The 21,983-nt window shown below is 42.8% G+C and overlaps 1 protein-coding gene across 1 annotated transcript; it reads right to left on the bottom strand.

Annotated features, from left to right (window-relative positions):
- Positions 1 to 16,785: 16,785 nt before the first annotated feature.
- LOC125489542 (ATP-dependent DNA helicase PIF1-like) lies at positions 16,786 to 18,079 on the bottom strand. The gene is made up of 2 exons (XM_048625574.1): positions 17,418 to 18,079; positions 16,786 to 16,867 (listed from the first exon to the last, which is right to left on the bottom strand). Exons 1-2 carry the CDS (start codon positions 18,077 to 18,079, stop codon positions 16,786 to 16,788), a joined length of 744 nt encoding a protein of 247 aa, XP_048481531.1.
- Between the last annotated feature and the right edge of the window lie 3,904 nt (positions 18,080 to 21,983).

Here is a 21,983-nt window from a genome sequence, read left to right as displayed (position 1 = left end):
CATTGGGTGTATCACTTTATCAATAATTGTGGTGTTTGGCCTTTTTGATAAAAGATTGTTTACAGTTTGTTTATATTTCTAGTTAGTCTATTACCGAATATAAGAATGGTGAACAGCAACTCTTATATTATTTCCCTAAATATCACATTGGCGACGAGGATGGGATCATGATAAAGGTTTGTTTTGATTGTTGATTATTGTTATCTAACATTCTCAACATGATTTTCTGAATGGAAGAAGTAGTTGTTGATGTAGCTCTTTTGTCTCTTGACCCTCCAGATATCCTACTACTCTTCAGCTCTTCGACATAATGGTTGTATTGATTTTGGAGGGTCTCTATATTGTATGTCCCGTTCATCTTTAGGGTGTCCATATAGGATCGTGAGGTGACAATGGAGGGGGACACTCTTTCTTTTGTCAAGGTTTCCATGCTAATGAGGAATCCTCCATCATCCTTGAAAATAGGAATTAATTATATTCCGTATCAACACATACAGAAGGTTGTGAAGCTGATTCATTACTCCAATGAAACAGCCTCTTGGTATTCGTCGCTGTCAGGAGAATTATGTGTTCTCCCGCTTGATATTCTCCACTCTCAAGCATCCCTAGATCGAAATGATCCACCTGTACTGGACACCCCTTAAAGGATAAGGATTCCTTTTTTGGAATAAAGCGGAGCAAGCCAGAGGGAGACTCACAGTGGGGTTCCTTTTTCAAATCACACAAATGGAAGTCCTGGTCTGTGACAACTCCACTAGAGGTAGTTTGTACAGAGCACTTATAGACCATCTTCCTTATGTCTGACTTGGTGTTGAAACTCCCCCAATAGCAGGGGAATGGCACGTCCTCATCGAAATAACCCTTGGGGAGCCCCCTCACAGAGCACTTATAGACCATCTTCCTTATGTCTGACTTGGTGTTGAAACTCCCCCAATAGCAGGGGAATGGCACGTCCTCATCGAAATAACCCTTGGGGAGCCCCCTTTCTAGCTCCTGTTTGGAAGGCCTCTCAACTTATGATTATATTTTGTGTTTTAATTACTTATTGATTATATAAGTTTTAACATGTAAGGGTATATTGAGTTTTGTGTTTTTTATATTATTTTATAAATAGTAGGGGAGGTATGTGGTGTTTGGCCTTTTTGATAAAAGATTGTTTACAGTTTGTTTATATTTCTAGTTAGTCTATTACCGAATATAAGAATGGTGAACAGCAACTCTTATATTATTTCCCTAAATATCACAATAATATTGTGAAGGCATGTTGCATACTTCACAAATTTTACGAAAACGAGGCGACCATCACATTAGAGAAGAAGATTTTACTCATAGACCCACCGACCATAGGTGCGTCCGCGATCGCGACCGCACCCACGACCGAAACCGCGCCCACCTTCGCCGCGCCCGCGGCCCTTGCCAGCACCGCGGGCTCTCCACAAACTGAAAATAAGATAATTCCGTTTTAAATCACATCAGAGGAGTTTGCTGTGGTAAAATGATAAAAGGGCAAAAAATTTTCAACGAAATTTCAGCTATACGGATGAAGCAGCAAAGTCGCCGGCGCCTCCACCTGCGCCGCAGCCGCCTGCTCATGCTCCGCAACCTTTCTAAGTGTGAAAATACGTTATTTTAAAACAATGAAGTCATGTTAATACTTCGAAAATTTGTTAATAATAATAACAATAATTAGGGAACGTAAAAATATTTATGATTGATTATATAAAAAGGAATAATAATAAATATGTTTAATCTATTTCATTATTATTTCTCTGATTCACTGTCTGTGGTTTCTATAACTTCATCTTCTTCTAACTCAGTGTCCAATATCTCATCGATATCTACAAATTCTGTTTGCGAGTCCTCTGGAATAAGTAGTGAAATAGTTTATTTGAACATAGCTCTCTTTTTGTCTGTGGCCATTCGTGGGCGTATTTGTGCTAACATTGGATCGGAACTTATAACCAGATTATTTAATACATCTTCATTACAGGCAATTTAATTGATTTTTCTCGAATGGTGCTCTATGTACCTTCGAAAGTCCTTATTCCTTGCCTCTGAAGCTTCCTCTTAAAGAACTCCTATTGGAATCACGGAAAGATGTTGAATGATATGTGGTCCATGGATAAGTAACTTATGTACATTACATGGCATGTAGTACCATGTCTCGGTGTTGTCGCTGGCTCTGGCGCCGCCGTCATCCTTGTCGCTGGCTATGACACCACCGCCGTCGTTGTCACTGGCTGGGGCGCCGCCGTCGTTGTCGTTGGCTGGGGCGCCGCCGTCGGTGTTGTCGCTGGCTGGGCCATCTCCGTCGTTGTCGTTGGGTGGGGCGCCGAAAGCGTGGCCCTGTAAACAGAGTTCCTCATACTGCAAATAAGCCTCCATCGCAAACTTTCAACTTGTAAAGTTGTCCAAAGTCAAAGTCATATCAATCCGGTAAGTTGCGAAATGGAAATCATATTAGATCTCATGATTATGTTGAAAAAGTGCTGAAAAAGACACCTAGCACCTAACTTCACCGGTATGACACACGCTTTTAAAGTTATGAAAATTATCAATTTTGTTGTTTTTCACTGTTTTTCCTTCACCCATAGTCGAGGATTGGCATGATTTAAAAGCATTTATTCAAAATGACAGATATTACTAGCGTAGCGTAGGGCAGCAAAGTACGTATGTAAATTAAATTTTGCCAATGTTTTTATGCCAGTTTGAAAATAATGTGCAAAGGTAACATTCGATATCTGGAAATGGTCACATATTGTATGTACTAAAAAATTTCGTTTGATTTTGTACAGTGTAACAATGATAGCGAGTTCTAGTATTTTGGTAGCACTTTTATCTGCAATGTGTTTTATCAATGGTAAGAACTGCTTTGGTAAGCCGACATATGCCTTTGGGTCTCTTGATATAAAGTTAAATATTTGCTGTATTCATAATAAGGTAGGGAATCATATATTAATAAATTATTTGTATCTATTGGAAAATATAATGATTAATGGATTTTTTTAACTTACAATCATAACATTTCGGGAATGATAATGTTTGCCGTTTATGTACCGTTCCTCCGAATTATAGCCACATATGTCCCATCCCATCTACACACCCGGTTATCCCTGACATACCATACTTTTCATAAAACCTGGGTAAAATAAAATTTACACTGATTATCAGATGAAATACTACTAAATAGGTGCAAATACCAATTAATTGAATGGGTATTAAAATACAAGTATACAAATACAACTTTAAAATCAGAACTAACATCTTTTTCAAAATTTCCCTCTCTTCTTGATTTTGAGGAAATTTTATCCATTTCACAATTACAGTGAGGTGGTTCAATGCACCTGTAACCTCAGATATAGCCCGAGATACAGATTTCTGGGACATCAGGGTGCCGTGGTTGTTACCGACAAGCCTTTGGTAGCTCCCACTGGCAAAAAAAGATACTGCCAATAAAATCAGAAACATTTTTTTTATTAACTACATTCAAGTCCACATGCATAATTGTAAGATTATAATTAAGTTAATTAATATGACTTTAAAAGAAAATGTGCCTTCAGTACAACTATTTAGGTTATATTTATACATACATAATACATACACGCTCACGCCTGTCTCCCAGAGGCGTAGGCAGAGATTACGGATTTCCACTGGACACGATTCTGACACACCTCTTTCGCTTCTTCCACATTCATTACATCTGCGCATCCATGCTCGTCGGTTACGGGTACTCTTAAATTGGCCCTTTTTCTGTATGTCGCCAATCTGGTCGACATACTTCCGTCTAGAGGACGACCCTTCCTGTCTCTTCCACTCACTTCTGCTCTATATATTACCTTTGTCACTCTTTCATCATTCATTCTTTCCACATGTCCAAACCACCGAAGCATACCTTTCTCAACTCTTGTCACTACATCTTCTTTCAGACCACACTTTTCTCTTATAAAGTCTTATAAAACTATTCCTTAATCTGTCATTCAGAGTCACACCTAACATACTTTGCAGAGAGCGCATCTCTACCGCATTTAATCTACTTTCATGCTTCTTCTGCAACTACCAACATATATACTTACCCAACTTTCACTGCCATACACCAATGTCGGCAACAACACGGCATTGTGAATAGCCAGCCGTGCCCGTTTTGACACGACCTGACTCGCCACAATGGAGTGAAGAGCCCCATTCACTCTATTTAAAATATTTATATAAAAAATAAAAACAAAAAATCCCGATGTATATGTCCCGATGTTTCACGTGTTTCTATTGACGGTACGAGAAACAGAAGATTGTCGAATAAATTGTACTTTCGGCGATCTTTTTTCGCTGCTTGGCCAGACTTTGTTTGCTTCTGTTACCGAAGCTCCCTCGCAACCAACGATTTTGGACTAGTTACCTGAAAAACACAAAGCAATCCTATAGATAATAAAACAATACTGTATTAAGATAATTCTTACTCAAACTCATGCTAGATCTTGCGACTGGTGCAAGCTTTTATACTCTATCATTTGAGCATCTACTGGTAGTTACTACAGTAAAAGAAATAGTAAAATTGACGTGTACCTACACAAATTTGGATACTTTCAGCTGCTCTACCAGAAATCATTAAGACGTTGTTCTCCTGCTCGGTCATCGGCGGGACAGAAGGCCTTCCTCCTGTGCCCGTCAGAGCGTCACGCACTTTTCAGGCCTTGCCTCGGACTTTCTGCACCCATGCCTGCCATACCTGATCTTCAATATAAGATACAGGGGTAGGTTGAGAAGTACTCGGAATCACAGGAGTAAATAGGTTATTGATGAACAGCAAGTTTAACTACTCTTGCAGTAGACATCGTGACTTATCCTTTCATAAATATTCTAGAAACCCTTCCCTTGTAACCATTAATGATACTACGGTATCTGTATTCAGTCTATTGCGGTTTGAATTTTTAAGGATACTAAACCGCGCTCGACTGATGCATTTGAAAAAGGCAATATCAGCAATAAGAAGTTTCCAAGATGTTGGCGGCACTTAACATGTAAGATGTAACACGTTATCCATTCCACCCAAGGAACATAATACTCTCTACCGAGAGAAGAACAGTAACTTCATAGATAAAAAATGCGACCACAGATTCACACATAGACGTATAGTAGCGACGTTACGTTTTATCAAGTTAACTAAAATGCGCGCGAATATTCAAATAGATGTACCTACTTGCTACTACTAAAAATACTACATGAAGAGAGTTTCTCATATATGATTAAAACAACAGTTTACCTTGAGTGTATTTCATGATAATCTGTTAAATTAATCATATATGAGAAACTTTATTCACGCTGAAACTTCTAAATACATGCAAGGCAAATGAAACAAGATGGGTTCTACCTTTTTTGGCATAAGATTTATTTGCCTAACCTCGTATTGCATACTAACGTTTGGTCAAAGTCTCGTTTCGCTATTCAAAATTATAAAAAGTTATTTCGCATAATATTGTTAAGCCTAATAATGGTATGGCCAAATCTTGAATAGTCTAATAATGCTATGACATAGGTTATATAAAGTAATAATATTCGGGCTTTAACTTGGATGGGACATCTTAGCGCAACTGGTTTTATTTATTAAGATAATATTAGGAGAAACAAGATTATACCTATACGAAAAATTTGAGCAAAAGAGACTTACGTGTTTCAAGATTGTGCCAAAAGTGTTTTATGCGAAACGAGTCTTATGCCACGTAAGACTTGGCAAAGTGATGATTTGACCAAAAAAGTTTAGACCTTACGAGTTATGCGAAACAAGTTTTGGCAATAAAGATTAGGCGAGATGAGGGGAACCCAACAAGATGTTATGTTCTATCTATTTATTTTTTAAAATTCTCATTTTTCGTTCTAGCGACTTTTTTTTGTCATCTTCACCTATCTCTCTATTTTTAAGTATGGTGTACCTTTTTACACATATAAAAAAGTACAAATTTTTTAATGCGTTCGGTTTTTTCCCAAATGTGTTAGACATTACGTCAAGGAAATCTAAATCTACACAATTTAAAGCCAACATAATGTTTAGTTTTATGAATGGTTTATAGCTATTAACCTTAAGATTGACTATCTCTCTAATAATTATAGCCATTATTTCTACAGCCTGTATCATATTTTTATTAACGTAGTACAATGAATCAACATTATTGTACTCCTTAAAACTTGTGAATATGTGTATGGATTCATGGGTTGTTGCCAAAAACGCCCTTTGACAGTCCAAACACTTATTATGTCTCAGTTTCTTAAAAATGAACCCACACACATATCCATAAGCTTGACCTTCAGGCGTCGCCAGCTCCACTGCTTCGACTGCATCAGCTAAAGCCATCTCAATTTCTTCACTACCCTCCATTTCGGCGGCATCAGAAGCTGCGACAGTGGCGGTGGATCTCAAAAAACATGTCAAATTGTTTGACAATATGCTTGAATCGTCTTCACAATTTTTTTTTTGGCCAGTATGCCGCAAATTTGCAATTATAGCCGTTTTGACACCTGCTATAAATTGCTCAATTGTGGGAGTCACATTGGACCAACAATTATATCGGATGCAGCCGAAGAAGTTCTCAAGTGCATCTTGGTTCAAGCGACGCGTTGAAAGGCTTTTAATTTTCAGTAACTGAAGTTTTTTGAATAGCCTTTCAATTCCATTCATAGTGTGGATCCAGCCGTCTTGTGATGGAGGTTTTGTTTTCGACCCTATATATTTCATAGATGATATGAATTTCCTCATCTGTGCAAATAACTCTGCATGAGGTCTTCTAGCTGTCATATTCGTGGAATATTTTTTTCCTTTACGTAAGTCAGGAGTATCAGCACAGCATCATATAACTCATCAAATCTTTGAAGGAACGATGCAGTTGTTAGTGCTTCTGCTGGAAGTTCATCTGTGAAGAAAGACAACATCGTGAATTTCAAAAAGTAACTTAATAATTAATAAAAGGTAGATATTATATTGGGTACAGTAGGTAGTAGATGCAAGTCGCTGAGATGTCTTTGACGTTTTGTTGCGTGAATTGTTCTACTGGGCGCTCAAAATGGTGCAAAAGTATAAAGTTTGGGTGAAATAACAATGTATACCATAGCTCTTACGGTGAAGGAAAACATCGTGAGAAAACCTGCACATCTAGAAGAAAAAAAAACCTAGATGCGACGAAAAGACGAAAAGACCCACCAACCCGCAGTGGACCACCGTGGTGGGCAATGGTCCTAGCTTAGGAACATAAGGAGTTTAGACCTTAAAGGAATATGCACAAAGGTTGCACTCGAGAGAGCCAGGTGCAGGCATAAACACCGTCACAGAGAACAGAATAGGGGAAATAGATATAAATTATAAGTATTATTTTATTATAATTGTAACATTATTAACTCCTTTTCCACCATCTCTTAAATGATTTCAGTTTAGGGCTTAGATATGCCATGCTGCACATGTAGGTTTCGGCTTAGTATACCCTTTTTGCAACACCCTGTATACAAGCATTAACAACATAGGTGTTTGATCGGCAGCACATGTTGGGGTTGAGATGAAGGTCAATCTGGGAAGATGAGCCTTTCCTGAAAGTCCCTTCATGATGAGTGAAGTTATTATTGTCTTGAAATAACACCTCTGGGGAGAGAGGGATCAGGGATTCCCTTATCAGAGAAACCTTGAGCTACCAAGTAATCGAGAAGGTTCAAAATGTTGAGCAGAGAATCTAAAGAGAGAAACCCTCATCCGATATTTGTTGTACTCGTAGAAACAACGGAGCTTTCTTGTATATATCTTGAGTTAAGATTATTCCAGTCAAACTGCATGAAACCATCATGGAGAATTACCTGATAACGATGTTCCATATTAGCAAAGAGGGGTCCACTCTCGTTGCCCAGTTGAAGGGGAGTCTTCCTGCTTCTACCACTCCACTACCAGGCTCCCTTAAGTAATGTTTTCTAATCAATTTAAGACTATGTTCTGCTACCATAGATGCAAAATCATTAGGGTCTTGAGATTGTGTCAGATCTAAGATGGTCTTGGACCACAAACTAGATTCATAAAATCCTTCTATGGATTTTTTCTCACACCAATTGAACACGGTCTTGTGAGAAGGATCCGGAATCAATCTCTCTAAGACTGTCTCTTTCCCATGTATTCTCTCATAATTCACTTCTTCAACACAACACTTTGATTCAAAATGAATGTTATAAGATGGCGGAATCTGTAAACTGTCATCATTGAACTGAATAGATATTATAGAACCGAAGTAAATTAATATCACTTGAAACATCAAGTTTGTGTTGGAAGACCCTTTAGAGTAGTCAATAAGACTTGATGTGTAAAATTGGATCTTGGTGAGATGAGTAATTGAGTATACAGAAGTGATAAACCCCCTCCATGATCTGTCATTGTGTCAGAGATTCTGTGGTGTAATGTCCCTGTGATTTGAGTTTGGTCTGGTTCTAATCCAACTGGATCAAGATCTGTCACAACATTTAGAAGTCTCTATATCTGACTGAATAAGTTTGGTAAATAACGACCTAATTTAACGTTTTGTGAAGTAGTTTTCTACTTCATCATTTTGATCACCGGTTACCATAGCTACACGTGTTTCGTCTTTACCTTTCGTTATATATTTATATCGTTGTAAGGAACTATCCACAAATCACTGACTTCTACTGGCCGGTTACGAAACCTTATAGTACCGCTATTGTTGGCATCTCTATGTAGACGGAGAAATCTTTTATTTTACGTTTTTTCATTTATGTTACATCTGTAGCAAAATTAAAAGACGGTAGCGTGACTGCTACCCTGGCGACGATTTAGAAGACGGCCCTTATCAGGCTAACACGATGATAGAGATATGTATATTTAAATTATAGAAGAGTCAAATCTCTCTATCATTCCCTTTGACTTTGGATTATTTGGAGTTCCTTTATGTTATTAAATTTTATATAAAGTTAGTGATTTCTAACAAATTATTATTTAATGCCGAACCTGGATTGCTACATATTTTGCTTGGGGTTCGTAATTTTTTTTTATTAAAGCTTTCGGTAGAACATTATTGGCTTTTCGCCTTACCGCCTCTGTGCAGTACATCACATGCAGTTGTTATTTTGCTTGCTACATATGGGTGATAATGTACCGTTCTGTCCCTGAGTAAACCTTCACCGTGATTTCAGGACACCAAAGTATATTTTTATACAGTTTCTCGTTTTGATATGCCGCTTTGTATATTCTGCTTCTCGCGAACCTTCTCAAAGGTCAAAAAAAATCATCCTTGTCTTCCTGGAACTTTAGAGGATTTGCTGTTGACAGGTCGACTCGTTTCTTCTTTTGCTCGTCGTTTAACATTTTCGGTACCCAACGCGCGGAGACGTTTCTCATATTATTATGCAATTCGTTCGCAAGGATTCTTTGAATGCTGCCATATGAGATCCCTGTGACCTGTGATAGGAGACATCGAAATCGTGCTTTCAGAACTCCGATAGCACGTTCCACAGTGTTCCTGGTTTGGACCTGTTTTTCGATATAATATGCCTCAGGGGTAAAAGGCATCGCATTCACAACTGGAGTCATCATGAACTTGACTATAATTAAGCTTGAAATAACCTAATGTACTATGTGTGGAGACAATCCCATTAGATATTTATTTTTCAAAGTTTGACTAGTTGGTGACTACCTACTTAATATGACGCAGCAAAGCTGATGCCGTTTACTGTAGAATGGAATATAATACAAACCTATAGTAGCCAAGTGTTTTCATTTAGATTTTCCAGGTATTGCTTCACAGCATGCTGGGTCCAAATGAATTAATCATGCGTTGCTACACCATAATTGGCGTCTACACTGTATATATTCATGTTGGCATCACAGATCTAAAATAAAAAATAAATAAATTATTAACTCAACTCATTTGTGTCTCAAATGGTCAAACAGACCTTGATCATGAAATATGATATTATGCATTTATTTTTAAACTTACTAGGTGTACATTCAGTGAATGGTAAATGGTAATGCTTTCTACAGAAGTACCGTTCCTCATGCTGCGATGGCCTTATAGCAACATGTGTGCCATCCACACATCCTAGAACTCCAGACATACCAGACTTCCCTTAGACCCTAAAATATAAGTAATATGAAGTATATTAATAAACAAATTCATAATTTTTATTCAGCATCAAGATGCCTATGTCCAACAGAATGATGTTATACTTACTCAGCCCTAATTAAATTTCTGTCTTGGAGATCACGTAGAAAAACAATGTTGACACTTGTGCTATGCACGTGGACATGGTCTGCTGAGCCATAGAATGGGCCGCTATGTCCCCAGTAGTTCTCTGATAGGAGCCAGTGGCATAAAAAGATAATGTAGTTGGGTTAGCGGGCGCGGGAACGCGAGCGCTGCCGCTGTCGCGAGTGCTGCGGCTCGCGATCACGTGACCAGTGGTTGTAATATTGATGTTGATGCGTCTGCGTCTTTAATTCAGCGATATCCCACATCAGGAACTCTAGTTTCTCATATTTATGTCTTCATTTGGTGATTTTCTTGGCTCGACGGCTGCAATAGTTATGCGACATTTGCGTGCTTTCCATAATTTTGTCGGCCATTTTGCTAGCTCATCGATGTCCACCGTTGTAGCGATGGTGTTGGTGATGGCGAGGACTGGTCGAACAGATTATGGTAGATGTCGCATCCACAGGTTGTGCACGGTGTGGTCTGTCATCCCGTCGCCGGCGAGGTGTTGCATTCGATGAAGGAGGTGCGATGGCTTTAAGTCACCGAGTTCGGTCTCCGCCAGCAGACGGTCGAGGCGGCGTTCGTCGAAGTCTTCGTAGAATCCTAAGTACTTAGTCTTGAGTGCCTCGTATTTGATATTGTCTGGTGGTTTGAGATTGAGGTGGTCCACGATGTCCAGGCCTTGCTTGTCGAGTTGCCGGATGACGATGTTGAACATTGCTTGGTCGCCCTGTCTCAGCGGCTTCACGATGGCTTCGAACTGAGCGAACCAGAGGCGTAGTCGTTGAAACCAGACCGATGGGATCGTCATGCTGAGGGATATTGCAGAGACGTCTTCGTGGCGAGATGGAGCTGGGGCGTCTTGCTGCTATGAAGGTGCAGATGCAGAGGCAGATTTCTCGTCGATGCTTGACATTTTGATTTATTTTTATCTTGATTCTTTTTTTTTTGAAAGGCTTATATACCAAGCCCTAACGCAAACCGTTGGGCGGCTGCCCGCCAGGCCACACCACCCGGCCTGGTCGGAGGATCCTTTGCCATGGGGATGCACCACCACCTCCAGCATCTCCATACTTAAATACCTTATCTGTTACGCTCAAATCAGATCGTTTTCTTGGTTCATTGAACATGGAACCCAAGTCTTAAAACAAGCTGTCCGTTAACTCCTTGGAAAGGCGATATCGACGGTGAAACTCCGATTCTTCTAGGGAGAAAGGATCGCATTCGTCACGTATATGTTTTCGTCGTCGATTCGTGTTTTTTATGGCGTAATCCATTTCCAGGAACTAAACGCTAACAAGTCGTGAATAATACCGCCAACCATGTGGCGGCATTTTTCACAAAAAGATACAAAACTTTGCTTGGCAATGGCTACGACGCAAGAATATGCATTTTTGCTTCAGTGCAATTTTGGCCATTAATTTGAGCGATAATGTACTCTGTGTGATGAGCTGGTAGTACGACTGTCTGGCAAGCAACGGCTATATTTACACTGACTGGCACTGACAACAGGCTGTGCGTCAAAAATTCAGTTCCTGTGACGTGTACGTGTGGTTTGGTTATCTGCTCAATCCCGCGTGTTGCGACAAGTAGTTCTTGAAAAGTTTTAACGCTGCTCCTTTGTAGTTTCTTCCGAATTTCCAGAGCATGTTGCGACAAGTAGCTCCTCAAACTTTGTAACGCTGCTCCTCTGTATTTTCTTTCTAATGTCCAGACTAAGTTACGTTGAATTGCTGTAGGTCAGCTCTTTCATGGTGAGATTTATTAAATAAAGCAGAATAAAATGTGATCTACGACTAATAAACCTAAACTAAAATAGTACCTATAAATATTAAGATATTATAAAACTACCTAACTACCTACCTTAATAGATAAAAAATATTTTCTAGGTCTACCATAATGTAAACTCTAATTATAAGCTTTCAAGAACCATATCACAATGAAACCTCGTATCTTTGAATATAGTCGTTTATTGGTTGTTTTCAAGGACCTTCTTCTAATTCCATTTTCCTATTCACAGACACATATCCAGATCTTTTTTCCACTGACCAATTTTGATATGGTCTGAGGTCCTCTCTTGATATCCTCTTCCAGAATATAATATCAACTTCTGTTTTCCCTAAGATCAGTCGTGTCTCTGAAATCACCACCCCAGCGGAAAGAATAGATAATAATGTTGTCGACAGGGTGAGCCACAGTCTATGCATCCTTATGATAATCTTCTGGTGGGGTAACAATGAAGAAATTGACACAGTACCAGATCTGTTAGGGCCTGCTCCGTGGAAGATATATTGCCCCACAGCTGACAATCTCCTCCTACCAAACTTGGTTGTGAGCTCCAGATTGCATATGACTCGGTTAAGGTACAGGAACTTACCTTTATCGACCTTAACTTTTAAGATAGGACAACAGACCAGCGTTAGCCCTAAAGTTTCTCTAAGTTTGCAGAGCTCGGAACTTACTGATGCGAGGTAGGGAGGTCTGCCTGGGATGTCAATAGGGAATCTTCTGATTTGAAGTGAGGGTTTCCCAGAATACTCTAGTGTCCAAAAGCCGCTGGACTCATTACTTGATAAGGCTTCATGTGTGTATATGGTCCAGTGATGTAATATCGGTTTGGTTTCTATGAATGGGGGTGGTTGTTGATTATTACAAAGTTGTCCGAATCCTATGATCTGCTGAGATTTGGTGTGACTGGAGGCGGAAGTTGGGCAAACAAGAACCGTTTGTATGCTACAAATGACTCTGTCAAAGTTCCAGGCTCTTGCTTATTCCCAACTATCTATTGGTATATGATATAAGCTGATTTCTATGGAGCAAACGCATGCCTCAGCCTTCGATGAATTGTTCCCACGTCCGGACATATTCTTTGACTCCTTTCCACCATACTGCAGCTTCGTCAGAGAGGACGAGAGGCATTGCCATCAGCGCGTCGCAATCGGAGATGTTTTCCGTCTTCTATTACACCTAAATCGCCGATATGTATGCCTCTACCCTTCCGGACTCTACATCCGTTGAAGTCCTTCGTTCAGTCAAAACTAGGCCTGCCTGTGAAAAAAGTCTTTCAGCCCTGTATTTTGTGACTGTATGGGCGTTAGCAACCGGTGTTAATTGGTACAAACTAAGGGACTTAGGGTGAATTCGTCCAAACATCACGTTACACGAGAATAACTATACCGGAATTAAAATTATACGCGAGTAAATATCTAGGATAAGTACATTTGCATTCTACCAAGTTATACCATGATTAAATTGAATGAACGAGGAACGAAACTGTAATGCAACTAAAATAAAAATAGCTGCGTTTCAAAGCATGCAATAGAAATGACATGCCAACTTAGTTTGAATGGATTATAAAAGTATGAAATTGTTTATGTTTTAATATTTTATTCGCTGTTGTTATTCTGAGACTTTGCCTTTTAACGTACTTTTTTTATGTTTTGACAGATGTGTTTATATGTCATTATGACGGTTTTCTAATCAGCTGATGTGCTGCCGCCATTACAAAATTACTCTCGGATAAGCTCGTTACACGGTCAATTTTGGCGGTATAACATTTTATTCTTGGGATAAGCTAGTTATCTTGGTTTCAGGTTTGGTAGAATGCAAAATCTGCTTACTCGCGAGTAACTGGTACTTTACTCGTGAGTAAAAAGTTACTCGACGTTGGTCGAATCCGCCCTTAGGGTTTGTTTCACAATGTCTGATTAAAGGTGTCTGCCCGCTATCCCGTAGCATACCATGACCGTGCTAGGAATGTATCCGGCACGGAAAGCAATCAGATACGCTCTATTTCGCCGACTGAAGCGGGCCGACAGCGTTCTGAACCCGTATGTAACCCGTATTTAATCTGTATGATGCCCGTATGTAACACGGCAGGAATCCTTTCAATACACTCGTAAATCATCGGTTCATTCTCATACAAATAAATATCAGTGTTGCGTTGTTGCGTAGACAAAGTTAAAGTGGTGAAATATTGAAATAGTTATGGCTTAGATTGAACAACTGGCAATGATTGCTATCATTTTGGATGAAGAGGAAGAGGAATGCCCAAAAACACTCGATGTTACTGGATTCACAATTCACATTTAACGATTTCCTGAAAAAAATAAAAATGACATTGTCAAAAAAAACACAAACTTTAGAGAATGCCTGCTACCTAAAGAAAAGCTTGCTGTGTGTTTACGGTAAGTAAAAAACAATTAGTTTATTATTAATATTTAATAAAACTTTTGATCTAGTATTCATGGTAAAGCTTTATGCTTGATTATTATTATTCCACTCGTTAGTGTTCCAAAGCTCAGGAGACGGAGGCATAGGTGTAGCACTCGCATGTACGCCCGATGAAGTCGATGCTGGAGATGAAGCATAGGCATACGGTGGTGTAGCTGTAGCAAAGTTAGGTGGTGAGCTGCTGCCATTTCTGAAACTCATCATCATCATCATTATCAGCCCGTATCTGCCCACTGCTGGGTATAAGCCTCTTCCCTATCACGTCATCTCTTCCGGTCCCGGTGGAAAACGTTCCCAAACTTTAACGCTCTAAGAGCGTGCGATCTTTTCACGCACCCTGTATGCGAGACCTTACAGAAGGCCTAGTCCGTTTTGTTCGGACACTCGGAACTCTGGTTGATTCCAGAGCCTATTTCCGGCGCCAAAATCAAAGACGGCATTCTGATCCGCTAGATAAATAGCCGGAATCGGGCCTTCAAAGGTGTAGCCAACCATATCAGTCTCCAGTGCCTCACGACGCTTAATACGGTACCTACAGATAGCTGCGGCACATGCGATGTGGGTGGTGGTCTGAGTGTAACTGTTGGTGATGGCTGCCTTGGCTGAGATAGACTCGCCGTTAGTCTCTACGTCCGTTGTGACACGAGTAGAAAATACCGACTGAGACAAACTTCCTCGAACTGATTCATTGAACAGTGAGACTGCCCTGCATTTGGAGTTGTTAATGGCTCCTGCTATATAGGCTAGATGTGACTGATTGACGGGGATTCCGCCAACGTCGACAAAAGAGAGGGGTGGTTCCTCTGGCCGCCCAGTATTAATGCCAGCTTGCTATAAAGCGGCGACTTGGTCATCGGTGAGTCTTTCGGCTCTTCTCCATCCCAAAAGATTTTGGTTGGGGACGGTTCCTGCCTGCTCACAAGCCAAGGGTTCTGGTAAATTCTAAACTACCGGGCCTTCGGCCTGGGGCAGTTGGGTGCGGCGTATATCGGCCACCATTCGCCAAACCGACACGAATGGGGCGGGCATAGTTTCATAAGACAGGTGGCTATTCGCATTATACCTGCCGAAGCTGCCAGTTAGTCCTCGGACGACCTGGTCTGTTAGCTCGGAGTGTAGTTGCAAATAAAATTGCCTTCCAGCTTGATCTACTATCTCGCCAATGCCGTTCAAATAGACGGCTATGTCGGTCGGAATGGGCATGGAGAAATTTAGGTAATTCTCCAGTCTCTGATATTCGAGACTTAGTGGTCCTCTTCTCGATATTACGTAGTATAGCCTCTTCCATAGAAGCACCACGCAGTAGTATTGATACACGCTGCATGACATGTGCTTCTTGAGACCTCTATCATACTTCACCGCGGATCGGTATGATGCCTGCACTAGTTCAATGAAGCTAGAGTAATCTAACTTGAACCTTCGTTCAGACGCACACTGGACAAATCCAGCGATACCATCAACTAGAATTGAATCTAGGATCATGGGGTCATTGCGCTCAACAGAAGGGACTGTTGACAGGTGCTTCTGCGTGAGGTCTGGTTTCCTAACTGGTGTAGGTGGAGTAGACTTCGGGGGTGGATCGGCTGAGACTTTAGTCTCGATGGGCTCTTCGACGGGGGCGGGCATGCCCGCAGGCTTGCCTCTTCCTCTGCCTTTGAAACCTCCTCGACCTCCTCCTCGATTATTATTAGGTGTGGTTGTTGGGGTGCTCATGATGATGAGTGATCGCGAACTTCGCTAAAACCATAAATGGTTACCGGTGACCGATCGCTCCGGTGGTAAAAACCATAATTTCTGAAACTAAACTGAATATTTTGTTTTTGCGATGGCTTGTAAGTAAGGAGAAAACTTCTTTACTGTATCTGATATGTGCAAAAAAAAATCGTTCTAATTCAGCGTCTTGTCGTAGAGATTATATTTCGTGGAGATGTCGTGGATTTATTTTGCGCTTCTAACAATTTCGACATCAATACAGCGGATGCTGTTTGTGGTGGTTGGATTTTACTTCTCTTTATTGTCTTGGCCTTTTTTGCTTGACTGAGTAGTGGTTGTGAGGATTTGTTACTGGCAGTAATGTCATCTTCGTTCTGAATTTCGGTGGCTGTAATATTTTCTGCAGCAGGAATATCAACAGTATTATCGATCTCATTGTTGAAGTGATGGTTCTGAATTTCAGTTCCTGCGCTATTCGGCTGTGACTCTTCATCGTCACTTGTCAGCTCAACGGATTCTAAAGATTTTCACTCGCCAAAGAACGAAGCAACAAAAGCCATTTCATCTTCATACTTCCATTTCTTAATGTTTTTCGCTTCTTGTCCACTTTTGCCTATTACAGGCCATAACGGTCCACGGCCCACTTGATATCACTGTCGTCCACGGCGTCCACCAGTGTGGTGATCTTCTTGACCCGCCTGTTGGATGGGGTGAATACATAGTTAAACGTGTTCCTCCGCCCGACGCGAACCGTCTCCGCCGAATCCATTTGCATTTTGGTCCAGACTTGCGAATAACTGGCCTCTATAGACGCGAGTGTCCGGGGAAGTTGGGGGCCCATGACGCCAGCACGTAGCAGCCCGCGTATGCAGTAAAACAGACGCTCGTAGTAAATCTTGTGTGTAATCTGCGCCATCACGCGATGTTCGCGGGAAAGCGCGCCGCGTGTCACGTGTGCGCGCCATGTGTGAGCGTGTGTGAGGTGATTAAACTGTGCATGTGTGAGCCATGTGTGTGAGCCATGTGTGAGCGTGTGTGAGCGCGTGTGCGAGCTATTGCGTGAACCTACGTGTGAGCGCGTGTGCGAGCTATTGCGTGAACCTACGTGTGCGAGCTATTGCGTGAACCTACGTGTGAGCGCGTGTGCGAGCTATTGCGTGAACCTACGTGTGTGAGCCGTGTGTGAACCATCTATGAACCATCTAATACTTAATAAAAAAATCATTTATTTATTAATCATTTATTTACAATGTTAAACGTTTCATGGACCGGTACATCTCATCCACCAGGGGCACAGACAAAACAAAGTGGGGGGGAATTCGGTCCAGAAGGCGGAGACCCGAGCTATGGGTGACCCTACTCAGCGCCACGTATGCCTGCGCCTCCATAAATACAGCGTTTGGGATGACAATCAAGTTCCTTAGGGTCATCCCCTGCGCCTTGTGGATGGTGCACGCCCATCCATGCGTGAACGGCAGGCCTCGGTACCGGACAATGGGGGGGCCCGCTACGGGCGGTCTTCGTTTAAAGTAGCGTTCAATTGTGGTGATGGACAAGTCCCTGCCGTCATACTCGCGATTCATGGTCACAGTCAGCTCCTCGCCCTTTTTCTCAATTTTCACAATGGTACCAATGTCGCCGTTAAAGTGGAGGGGGTCCCCAGAGTTTGCTGTACACATTATCCTCGTGCCCACGCAAAATGGCAAATCCTGTTGGTAAATCATACAAAACTGATCGTACGGGTAGATGGGCGTCGTCCGCGGCAAGTCCCGATAGTTGAAATACCCCGTATTCACCACTTCCGAGGTGTATTCGTCCTGGTCCTCGTGCTTTGCAGAGTTGCGCAAATGCGCATAAAAGTTGTCATTAATCTCCTTGGCCTCGCGCCTGGTGGCCACCAGGTTGGTCATATTCTGGGCCTCGTCCCGCGTGGGTACCTTCTTCACCACCAGATTGTTGAAAAAATTCAAGCAGGCCCTGTCCCCGGTCCGCAACAGGTTCAGGTTTCTGACGAAATCTTCCTCAGTTTGCCTCAGATTTTTCGTCAACTCGTAGATGGAAAAGTACTTCCAAGCGTTCAATTGTGGTGATGGACAAGTCCCTGCCGTCATACTCGCGATTCGTGGTCACAGTCAGCTCCTCGCCCTTTTTCTCAATTTTCACAATGGTACCAATGTCGCCGTTAAAGTGGAGGGGGTCCCCAGAGTTTGCTGTACACATTATCCTCGTGCCCACGCAAAATGGCAAATCCTGTTGGTAAATCATACAAAACTGATCGTACGGGTAGATGGGCGTCGTCCGCGGCAAGTCCCGATAGTTGAAATACCCCGTATTCACCACTTCCGAGGTGTATTCGTCCTGGTCCTCGTGCTTTGCAGAGTTGCGCAAATGCGCATAAAAGTTGTCATTAATCTCCTTGGCCTCGCGCCTGGTGGCCACCAGGTTGGTCATATTCTGGGCCTCGTCCCGCGTGGGTACCTTCTTCACCACCAGATTGTTGAAAAAATTCAAGCAGGCCCTGTCCCCGGTCCGCAACAGGTTCAGGTTTCTGACGAAATCTTCCTCAGTTTGCCTCAGATTTTTCGTCAACTCGTAGATGGAAAAGTACTTCCAAGCGTTCAATTGTGGTGATGGACAAGTCCCTGCCGTCATACTCGCGATTCATGGTCACAGTCAGCTCCTCGCCCTTTTTCTCAATTTTCACAATGGTACCAATGTCGCCGTTAAAGTGGAGGGGGTCCCCAGAGTTTGCTGTACACATTATCCTCGTGCCCACGCAAAATGGCAAATCCTGTTGGTAAATCATACAAAACTGATCGTACGGGTAGATGGGCGTCGTCCGCGGCAAGTCCCGATAGTTGAAATACCCCGTATTCACCACTTCCGAGGTGTATTCGTCCTGGTCCTCGTGCTTTGCAGAGTTGCGCAAATGCGCATAAAAGTTGTCATTAATCTCCTTGGCCTCGCGCCTGGTGGCCACCAGGTTGGTCATATTCTGGGCCTCGTCCCGCGTGGGTACCTTCTTCACCACCAGATTGTTGAAAAAATTCAAGCAGGCCCTGTCCCCGGTCCGCAACAGGTTCAGGTTTCTGACGAAATCTTCCTCAGTTTGCCTCAGATTTTTCGTCAACTCGTAGATGGAAAAGTACTTCCAAGCGTTCAATTGTGGTGATGGACAAGTCCCTGCCGTCATACTCGCGATTCATGGTCACAGTCAGCTCCTCGCCCTTTTTCTCAATTTTCACAATGGTACCAATGTCGCCGTTAAAGTGGAGGGGGTCCCCAGAGTTTGCTGTACACATTATCCTCGTGCCCACGCAAAATGGCAAATCCTGTTGGTAAATCATACAAAACTGATCGTACGGGTAGATGGGCGTCGTCCGCGGCAAGTCCCGATAGTTGAAATACCCCGTATTCACCACTTCCGAGGTGTATTCGTCCTGGTCCTCGTGCTTTGCAGAGTTGCGCAAATGCGCATAAAAGTTGTCATTAATCTCCTTGGCCTCGCGCCTGGTGGCCACCAGGTTGGTCATATTCTGGGCCTCGTCCCGCGTGGGTACCTTCTTCACCACCAGATTGTTGAAAAAATTCAAGCAGGCCCTGTCCCCGGTCCGCAACAGGTTCAGGTTTCTGACGAAATCTTCCTCAGTTTGCCTCAGATTTTTCGTCAACTCGTAGATGGAAAAGTACTTCCAAGCGTTCAATTGTGGTGATGGACAAGTCCCTGCCGTCATACTCGCGATTCATGGTCACAGTCAGCTCCTCGCCCTTTTTCTCAATTTTCACAATGGTACCAATGTCGCCGTTAAAGTGGAGGGGGTCCCCAGAGTTTGCTGTACACATTATCCTCGTGCCCACGCAAAATGGCAAATCCTGTTGGTAAATCATACAAAACTGATCGTACGGGTAGATGGGCGTCGTCCGCGGCAAGTCCCGATAGTTGAAATACCCCGTATTCACCACTTCCGAGGTGTATTCGTCCTGGTCCTCGTGCTTTGCAGAGTTGCGCAAATGCGCATAAAAGTTGTCATTAATCTCCTTGGCCTCGCGCCTGGTGGCCACCAGGTTGGTCATATTCTGGGCCTCGTCCCGCGTGGGTACCTTCTTCACCACCAGATTGTTGAAAAAATTCAAGCAGGCCCTGTCCCCGGTCCGCAACAGGTTCAGGTTTCTGACGAAATCTTCCTCAGTTTGCCTCAGATTTTTCGTCAACTCGTAGATGGAAAAGTACTTCCAAGCGTTCAATTGTGGTGATGGACAAGTCCCTGCCGTCATACTCGCGATTCATGGTCACAGTCAGCTCCTCGCCCTTTTTCTCAATTTTCACAATGGTACCAATGTCGCCGTTAAAGTGGAGGGGGTCCCCAGAGTTTGCTGTACACATTATCCTCATGCCCACGCAAAATGGCAAATCCTGTTGGTAAATCATACAAAACTGATCGTACGGGTAGATGGGCGTCGTCCGCGGCAAGTCCCGATAGTTGAAATACCCCGTATTCACCACTTCCGAGGTGTATTCGTCCTGGTCCTCGTGCTTTGCAGAGTTGCGCATAAAAGTTGTCATTAATCTCCTTGGCCTCGCGCCTGGTGGCCACCAAGTTGGTCATATTCTGGGCCTCGTCCCGCGTGGGTACCTTCTTCACCACCAGATTGTTGAAAAAATTCAAGCAGGCCCTGTCCCCGGTCCGCAACAGGTTCAGGTTTCTGACGAAATCTTCCTCAGTTTGCCTCAGATTTTTCGTCAACTCGTAGATGGAAAAGTACTTCCAAGCGTTCAATTGTGGTGATGGACAAGTCCCTGCCGTCATACTCGCGATTCATGGTCTCGCCCTTTTTCTCAATTTTCACAATGGTACCAATGTCGCCGTTAAAGTGGAGGGGGTCCCCAGAGTTTGCTGTACACATTATCCTCATGCCCACGCAAAATGGCAAATCCTGTTGGTAAATCATACAAAACTGATCGTACGGGTAGATGGGCGTCGTCCGCGGCAAGTCCCGATAGTTGAAATACCCCGTATTCACCACTTCCGAGGTGTATTCGTCCTGGTCCTCGTGCTTTGCAGAGTTGCGCAAATGCGCATAAAAGTTGTCATTAATCTCCTTGGCCTCGCGCCTGGTGGCCACCAGGTTGGTCATATTCTGGGCCTCGTCCCGCGTGGGTACCTTCTTCACCACCAGATTGTTGAAAAAATTCAAGCAGGCCCTGTCCCCGGTCCGCAACAGGTTCAGGTTTCTGACGAAATCTTCCTCAGTTTGCCTCAGATTTTTCGTCAACTCGTAGATGGAAAAGTACTTCCAAGCGTTCAATTGTGGTGATGGACAAGTCCCTGCCGTCATACTCGCGATTCATGGTCTCGCCCTTTTTCTCAATTTTCACAATGGTACCAATGTCGCCGTTAAAGTGGAGGGGGTCCCCAGAGTTTGCTGTACACATTATCCTCGTGCCCACGCAAAATGGCAAATCCTGTTGGTAAATCATACAAAACTGATCGTACGGGTAGATGGGCGTCGTCCGCGGCAAGTCCCGATAGTTGAAATACCCCGTATTCACCACTTCCGAGGTGTATCCGTCCTGGTCCTCGTGCTTTGCAGAGTTGCGCAAATGCGCATAAAAGTTGTCATTAATCTCCTTGGCCTCGCGCCTGGTGGCCACCAGGTTGGTCATATTCTGGGCCTCGTCCCGCGTGGGTACCTTCTTCACCACCAGATTGTTGAAAAAATTCAAGCAGGCCCTGTCCCCGGTCCGCAACAGGTTCAGGTTTCTGACGAAATCTTCCTCAGTTTGCCTCAGATTTTTCGTCAACTCGTAGATGG

This window comes from Plutella xylostella, chromosome 14, assembly GCF_932276165.1.
Source record: "Plutella xylostella chromosome 14, ilPluXylo3.1, whole genome shotgun sequence".
NCBI lineage: Eukaryota > Metazoa > Arthropoda > Insecta > Lepidoptera > Plutellidae > Plutella > Plutella xylostella.
Note: the sequence above shows the minus strand (reverse complement) of the source record. Positions and strands in the feature narration are given on the sequence as shown.

Coding starts and splice junctions, on each gene's coding strand:
- LOC125489542 (XM_048625574.1), bottom strand. CDS start 18,079: ATGACCAACCTGGTGGCCACCAGGCGCGAGGCCAAGGAGATTAATGAC. Junction 16,868..17,417: donor TCCATGAAACGTTTAACATT/GTAAATAAATGA, acceptor CCCATCCAACAG/GCGGGTCAAGAAGATCACCA.